The 8,659-nt window shown below is 47.2% G+C and overlaps 1 protein-coding gene across 1 annotated transcript in view; it reads left to right on the forward strand.

Moving 5' to 3' along the window:
• Positions 1-1,789, forward strand: part of adgrl3.1 (adhesion G protein-coupled receptor L3.1) — a 92,876-nt gene extending 91,087 nt beyond the window's left edge. Inside the window, exon 23 of the mRNA XM_076294794.1 lies at positions 651-1,789. Coding sequence (XP_076150909.1) covers positions 651-1,705 — 1,055 coding nt within the window. The 3' untranslated portion in view covers positions 1,706-1,789. The remainder of the gene's footprint in view (positions 1-650) is intronic.
• Positions 1,790-8,659: the final 6,870 nt, after the last annotated feature.

The following is an 8,659-nucleotide window of genomic DNA, read 5'->3' on the forward strand; positions in this document are numbered from 1 at the left end:
ACTTCTAACTGAGCAGAACTACATGCTCTGTCTGTAACAAAACTCCAGCATTTGAAAAAATAAACACAGACATGGTCTGGTTCGTCACCAATAAACTGCCACTTATCATTCGTCTCAGAAGGGAACGGAAAGCTGCTCTTAAGAGTCTTCATTTATTTTGTCATCTCTTTATGCCTTTAATCAGTTTCTGAAAGCCCTGCTATTTTAACTCTCTTTAATGCTGTGCTATTTATATTCATCTAATAATATGGTAATTCAAAGCTAATGTTCATCCTGATTTGACAAAGCTGCTCTGTGTTGTCACCTAGTGTAGGGACTAGAGTTCAAATACAAAGACAGTCTTTCAGTCTCTCACGCATGAAAGTGAAAATGTGATTCGGGTGTGATCCACCTGTGCCCCATGTACTGTGGGCTCGGCTCACACCCCACCCTCTCCCAGTGGCCCCCCTACGCAGGAGGCTGTGGAGCTTTTTGATTAGCTGAATTAGCTGTGTGAGCTGTGGAGGCTGGAAGGCTGTTATGGTGGGAGGATGTGTGTGTCTCTGGGGGGAGCGCTAGCTTCCCTGCTGAAGAGACTCACTCAAGCACAAAAAGCCCTCCACTAAACTCCCCCTCCTCTGTGCGTGTATGTGTGTGTGTGTTGTCTCCAGAAGGAATCCTCAACAACGCACGCGATTCCAGTGTGATGGACACCCTTCCGCTCAACGGGAACCACGTCAACAGCTACACCATGCCGGGCGGCGAGTACCTGAGCGACTGCGTGCAGATCATCGACCGCGGCTACAGCACCATGCACAAGGAGACCACCCTGGAGAAGAAGATCCTGAAGGAGCTCACGTCCAACTACATCCCCTCCTACCTGAACAACCACGAGCAGAGACCCAGCGAGCACAGCCGCAACTTGGCCAACAAGACCCTCAACGGCATGGGCACCAGCGCCGGCTTGGGCATGGGCATGGGGGTGGCAGGCGGCGGGGGTGGCAGCGGAGGAGGAGGGGGCGCAGGAGGGGTCGGCCAGGACGACGCCATGGTGCTGGACAACCCGGCCGCGTTCCCGCACGACGAGGCAGCCGGCCTGAGCCTGGAGATCATCCGCGAGGAGTCGCAGGCGCCCCTGCTGCCGCCGCGGCCACCGCCCCCCGAGAACCACCAGCCGCTGCAGACCTTCTCCACGCGCCGCCGGCAGATCGCCCAGGAGGCCAACGAGAGCTTCTTCCCCCTGCTGCCGGGCGAGCGGGCGGCGGCGGCGGTGGCGGTGGGCGGCGAGCCGGGCTCCTCGCAGACGCACGGCCACGTGCACGGGCGGCCCACGCACGCGCGCTCGCCGTCGCCGCCGCACAGGGACTCGCTCTACACCAGCATGCCGGCGCTCGCCGACCTGCCCCACGGCGAGATGATCAACGGCATCCACGACGACCGCGAGGACGAGGACGACGACGAGGACGACGACGATGAGGAAGACGAGGACGGCAGCGACCTGCAGCTGCCCAACGGCAAGAGCGGCAGTGGCAGCATGGACGCCGACGACGTCTACTACAAGAGCATGCCCAACCTGGGCAACACCCGCAACCAGATCCACGAGCTGCACAGCTACTACCAGATGGGCCGTGGGGGCAGCGACGGCTTCATCGTGGCCCCCGAGAAGGAAGAGTCGTCCCCAGAGGAGCCACCACAGGACCCCTCACACCTGGTAACCAGCCTATAGACCGGACGCCACCAGCCTGGGTGGCCCAGGGATTGAGCTCGAACGAGTATGTGTGAGAGAGAGAATGTGTGGTGTGTGTGTGTGTGTGTGTGTGTGTGTGTGTGTGTGTGTGTGTGTGATTGAGTATGTGTGTGGTGTGTGTGTGTGTGTGTGTGTGTGTGTGTGTGTGTGTGTGTGTGTGTGTTTGTGTAAGTATGGGAGTGCCTCCTGCCTGACCCCGCGCAGATGGACGATAGTGCCCAGTGCTCAGTTGTGTGAACACGTGATACCATATGACTGAGAGAGCGGCAGGAGCGCCTGGGTTAGAACACTCACTGTGTGTGAATAGAGAAAACGTGGTCGGAAAAAAATAAATAACTCTTTGATAAAGGAAGGGGAGGGACATACTGACCATACACACTGGCTACACCCGACTTGTGGATACTTGTTTGATGTTATCCGTTAATCTTAGACTTGACTTTTTACAGTCTGCCAACTGTTTGAACTGCCCACGTCCACTGCAGTGCATCCACACACAGAGTCATCATCAGGAGAGCCACTCCAACAGGCCGCGTCCTAGCTGCGTCCCTTTTACATCTGTATGGATTTGTACATGGTGTGGGAACGCAACCTAAAGACTACGAGATTTGAGATGAAACTCAGACTAGCTGCCACATAGAGTATGTAACCGCAGAGATACGTGACTGTATCAAACGACTTTACCCTCCACCCTTCTCTCGTACCGTACCGGTTGGACTGCTGCATACATCCTCTCACATTCCCACAGGTTTTTTGAAGCACTCTTTAGTTGGGTCGTCAGTGCTTTCTCCTGATGCATTAGTTCACACCCTGAGGAAAGCATATTGTGATCACAGACTGCAAGCATCTTTCTATATACCCCCATTTTCCTTTCCGATAAGAGTTTCAGTTACTGAGGGGGAAAAAACATTAAACAAATCCTAAATACAGAGAAATAATGTATTTCTGTGTAAAATGTACAGATACAAGCATTGCATATGATATGCATTTCATGACTTTTTTTTATTTTGTACTTTTGTCTGTGTGTGTTTTACTAGAACATATTTCTTTCTTATACTCTGGGGCCTCCGATATGTTACCCTACAGTGCCACTAGGAGTAATCCCTCCTCTCTCGTTCTCTCTCTCTCTCGCTCACTCTCTCTCTCTGTCTGTCTCTCTACCTGTTATAAAATAGAACAAGCACCACTGAACAAACATCACCTTTTTTCTAGCATTATATAACCACTTTTTATTTCTATACTTATAGTTTGGTTCTCCACTGAGTAGAAGTAATCGCTAGCCAACTCATGGATCAATAGCAAGGGAGCATCAATGCTGCACTTTGAGAGGAGCACCCAGATGTCCTAATAGTTGGTATAGCAATGCATCCTGACCTGGGTCAGAGGGGAACCGACAGCCCGTCGTGCTGTTACTGTGGATTGAACACGTTCCCTGCATTAGTTTAGTAGAGAGCAACAGCTGCTCTTCCTCAGTACAACTTGATGATCTCACCATGGTAGACCACAGACTGAGTGTCTCTACTTTGCTTTTCTTACCAAACTCAATGTGAATTTATGTCCGAAGAGATGTGGTCTCTGAAAGGGCACACTTAGAGAAGAACAACATTGTGTAAACACTAAAGCCAGGATGTTTCTCATAATAAAGACATGGTTTACTTATTTGAGAGACGAGAGTAAACTGTAGCTTGCACATATCCCCCTTCCCCACACCTGCATCCCCATGCCCCTACGAGCCCCTTTCCCAAAGGATTAAAAAAAAAAACTATATTTATTTGTTGGATGGTTTTCATGCAAAGAACATTTACGATTTAAACTGCAAGAGTAGAGGTCCAGATAAGAATGAACAATGCAGCACTGGTGCGTTTTAAATTATCCTCATTATAACAGTAATTATTGATTATTATTTATTATGTTATTTTGTATGGGTTTGGGAGTTGAATGATCTCATAACTAATATTTGTTGTAACAGTGAAAAGTTGTTTGCCAACAAATAAATTACCGAGTAAAATTTACAACATTCCATGCACCTAAGCTGTGTGTCTTTCATGCCTTTTGGTTTTGAAGCCCTTAAGTAGGCAACATTTTCTTCTTGACTTTTGGAGTTGTTTGAAGCAACAGACCAATTGGAGTCAATGGAGCATAAAATGATTCAGAGGTTTTTATAAAAATAAAAATGATAATAATTGTCAGACATTTAAGGAACATCTTGTTTTATTCTAACACAGAGGATATGACTCTGACAAACTGTCTGGCTGCCCTGTCTATGTGACGTCCATGAGACTTTGTTGAGGAAATGTTATGCGATGGCTGGGCTAATTAATTATGCGCCATTTGGCCAGTCATCAGGGGCAAACAAAGCATAATCGCAGTGCATTGATTTCATGTCCTACTGAAATGCAAACATACACTGCACTCAGCAAACAGCACCAAATGTCACCCAGCCCGAGTGTCTGTCATCCCTCTCAGCCTGCGTGCGTGGGACACCTCTTGAATACCCAGCAGAAGCTGAGATGATGCACACGCAGGCAGTCATCTCACTGGGGAGAAGGTTAAAAAGGGTCCCAGCTTTTTGAAGACCAAAGGCGATGTACAACATCACAGCCCTTCTTAAGTTGTGAGAGGAATCTGTAACTGTCAGAGCACAGGCTGGAGAAGTTTTAAGTGGTTATAAGCACACTCTGAACCTGTCTGAAGCTTTCCCTATGTCATCATGCATGCCGGTGACCTGATTTCCACGTTTAAGGAGTGAATTCAGTGTCCCCATTTTGGAGGGATAAGAAGCGGCAGAGCTTCCTGTGAGCTCCAATCTTCCTTCTGCACTGCGTCGCTAACAGGTTAATTAAACAGCATCGGGCTATGTGGGTCAGAACACTGCTGGAGAGCAGCGATCATTTAGCTATGCCTTACAATTCTTTCTGTTCCCCCCCCCAGTGGTTTTTGCTTGAAAAGAAGATCAGACATCAGGCTGTTATTTTTCCCGCCATTAAAAAAACAACACAACGCAGCAGCAGCAACAACACTCCAATCTCATGGAGACGTTTAAGGAAAATCACAGGGGCAAGACCGTACCAGTTTGCAACAGACTCAGAGTCCTTTCCAGATTCATCTCCTTATAAAATGTCACCAGTGGCCTCCAGACAACTGCCATTTGTCCCAGTGATAACTGAAGTAATATAAAAAAATAAAATAAAAAAAACCCTGCTTGACATTAATTCCAGACCAGATAGCGGCCGTGTCTATTCATTAATGGGGAGAGGGCCGCTTGCCCATGTTTGAACGTGGTAATTACATATCTCTGGCAGACGGCGGATGTGACGGCCTCACATGCCACACCTGACCTGGAAGCGTAATCCAAAGTGCGACCGCGGGGGCCCCAGTCTGGCCCCACAGAGCACCGGGCTCATCGTTGCCCTATCGCAATTTTCCATAAGACTGCTCACAGGAGGAAAAACACTTACCAGCTACACGAGGGGCTGTGAATTATTCATTCTAATTGGCCGGGGGGAGACAGGGCAGCGCAAGTGGGCAGCGGGTGCTTTTCGAGGTCAGATCTCCCAGCTGCATATTTAATTTCTCGGTGAAACTAGTGTTTTTCTTATTGTGCTGTTCAGTCCAGGGGCTGGAGAACGGCCCTGGGGTGGCTGCTGTGCAGCAGGTGAGAGACAGTGGACGAGACAGGCGGCGACGGGCAAGGTCCATCACTTTACACTCCTGAGCCGAGACCCGGCCTCTTCTTCAAGTCTGAAATTCTCCTCTGGCCCATGAGGCATGAAAGTATATTGAGTTGCGCTGGTGCCTTTGGTCTCTGCCTCTCGCTCTCTCTCGCTCTGCTCGCTGCCTTGCACTCTCTCTCCACACTAGAACCTCAGAGAGGGCACAGACATCAAATATTTCTGGTCCCATATTCCCCTCCTTCCCTTTTTGATTTATTAAGTTTTATAACCCCCAACCCTCCCACCCCACCCCATTTCGCATTTTTCATTCTCTTTTTGGATTTATTAAACACAGTCAGAGTTGCCATGACAACCCAAGGTGTCGGCAGGGTATCATATTACCAGCAGAATCACAACAGGTCGCCGTGCTGCAGAGGATTTAACTCAGAAGCTGCCTCAGCCCGGAGGATGGAGGAGGAGCCGTCTCAGTGGGCTCCAGTAAACACATGACATCAGGTTCAGGGTTATTTGGGGTCAGGAGCAAGTGGAGTGCGCTGGGACAAACAATCACAAAACTTACTTACCCACTTCAGTGGCGAAGGGTGAAGTCAACAGAGCTTGTGTGTGCTGTGTAGTTGGCTGTGCTGATTTGAGACATGAGTCTGGATCAAAGCACCTTACAATAGGGCACTGTAAGCCATGCTGGAAGAGCAATCCTGGAAATGTGACCTTTAGTTTTAGCTCAGTCCTCGGTGCCAAATGCTTCACAGAGACAAGACAGAGCAGCAAATCATGCATGCATTCACATGCTCAGTTAGTAAATACCCAGCAGACACATTTATCAGGGTTTTTTTTAAAAGGCCTCATCTGAATTTAAAATGTAATTTAAGGTCTATTGGAATGTATAAGCTGTATCATGACTCATTAAGAATTTACCAAGGCTCTGCTAACATGGTGGGCGGGAGAGAAGGAGGATACGGAGGAAGAGGGAGAAAGAGAGAAGGGAAGGGAGGAATGGAGAGAGAAAAGAGGGGAGGTAGAGAGAGAGAATGGGAGGGAGAGGCAGACAAGGAAGCATCCCAAAAGCCGCCCCTCAGAGACGCACAGATCGAAGCTCGTCTCCCCCCCTCTGAGTCCCTCAGCTTGGCTAATGCATCATATTAATGCAAGATCCACCCGCCACTGTCTCCATGCTAGAGATGCAGCCCACCTACAGAGAGGGGGAGAGAGAGAGAGGGTAGCGGACTCCCAATATGTCACAACCAGATTGTGAATTCCTCAAGGTCGTTGTGTTATGTAGAGGCACATGAATATACTGTATCTGGCTTTTCACACACACATGCAAAACACACACACACACACACACACATACACACACACCTTACTTAAAGCCCTTGCATCAACCTGTTCAGTGTTCAAACAAAGGTTTCTATGGAAACAGCATAGCATAGTTGTTAAAAAAAATCTGCTCTTGAAGAAGGACCCATATTTTCATCGCCTTCTTTCTGAGAAGGCAATGCGTAACGAGAAAGCTCTTTTGTAAAACTGATTAAATGTAATTGCCTCCTTCAGACTGACTAGATTAATGTTGAAGAATGGGTGGCCGGCAAACTGACTTAATGAATCCTGTTTAACCTGTGTAATGCATCATAAATGTAAATACAGTGCTGTATTTTAACCGGTTCTTTTAATTGGTGCCCTGCTAGGATCATAATTAGCCCTAATCGTTCTTAATTCCCACATGACTGCAGCCGTGGAACAATAATGTAACAAACACCTACCTGTTAGACAGATAACTCTGAAATATCAGACACTTTGTGAAGAAGCCCTGAAGTGTAACCAAAAGTGGAACCAAAAGTTCACTAAGGAGAAGTTCCTCTCTAGATTTATGCTAATAAGCATAACAATGAATACAAAATGAAATCTTGCAGGATGATGGAAGGATTTTGTCCTTGTGCCTGGGTCACTCTGTTTTAAAAATCATCTGTTGGATTACCAATGAAGGGGCCAAGGTCTACTCTGTTTATATAAAAGCTTTTTGAAAGGCATGCAATAAGCACAAGGTTGCGTCTCTATTCCCGGGAGAGGGCTGGATAATTACCACCACCTGTGGAAGAGTGCAATATGAATATAAAACATGAATGAAATGTCAACCTCATACAAACACTCACTGACGAAGTGCAATAACAGTGTTGAAATATTAAGAGACAATCAAAACATTTCTGATTCACATTATCAATTTACTGTATCTGGCAACTGAAGGAACTGGCTGACAGCATCACACCTGAGTGACAACTGTCCATCATCGCCTCCCCAGGCAACTATAATCAGATTCAATATGATGATAATTATTTGCAAAAATAATCAAATAAGTCTATTTTAAAACTTTGCAAAAGCTACAGCAAAGTTAGAGCTAAACTAATATCCCTGCAGTGTTATTTTATTCATTTGTAAAGTAGTGAGTAGCTTGCACTGTGTGATATTAGATCAGTCTTGCTTAGCATGAGCATTAAGAGTATTTTTAACAATCCCTCTTCAGTCCCGAAAGGTCAAACTAAGTTCACAACCAGATCTGATTAGGAAAAAAACGGATTCTTCCTGTTGCCATTTCTCCTTGAAAATCTTCTCTTTGAGGTGCCTGATTGATCCATCATCAGCCCCCCCCCCTCCCCACACACACACACACACACACACACACACACACCACCCCGTCCACCCACAGCTCTCACACACATCGGTCTCAGCGCCTTTCAAGTGTGACATTCCCACCTTGAAAACATACACTCACACAGCACCTTTCAAGAGCACCAATCTCCCACCAAGCACTCCTGATTGATTGACGGCTGAGGGATATGCTGAAGTGAGCAGCAGATACAGGTGACGTGCTCCCGTCGCGTCTTATCTGCCGCCATACACCCATCGACCTACCTGTTGCCAAGCAACCCCCTGACGCGAGGTCCGAAATGACCACCATCATGTGTTGAAGGAGAAAGAAGTATTTTGACTTGTTTTGTGTGTGTGTGTGTGTGTGTGTGTGTGTGTGTGTGTGTGTGTGTGTGTGTGTGTGTGTGTGTGTGTGTGTGTGTGTGTGTGTGTGTGTGTGTGTGTGTGTCTATGGATTGGGTCTATCTGAGTAAATTTGGTGGGTCTTTTATAAAAAATTAACCTTTTGAGCTTAGGTGAAAATGATCATTAACTGTCCAGACTCATACAGTAATTGACAAAAATAGTAAAAGAGAATATTTATATTCCTACCTTTATCTAAATAGAGTACATAATAGAC

Source organism: Alosa pseudoharengus, unplaced genomic scaffold, assembly GCF_046254945.1.
Source record: "Alosa pseudoharengus isolate Yale_2024_CS ecotype anadromous, Long Island Sound unplaced genomic scaffold, YU_APseudo_1.1 YU_APseudo_1.1_scf_2, whole genome shotgun sequence".
NCBI classification, from domain to species: Eukaryota; Metazoa; Chordata; class Actinopteri; order Clupeiformes; family Clupeidae; genus Alosa; species Alosa pseudoharengus.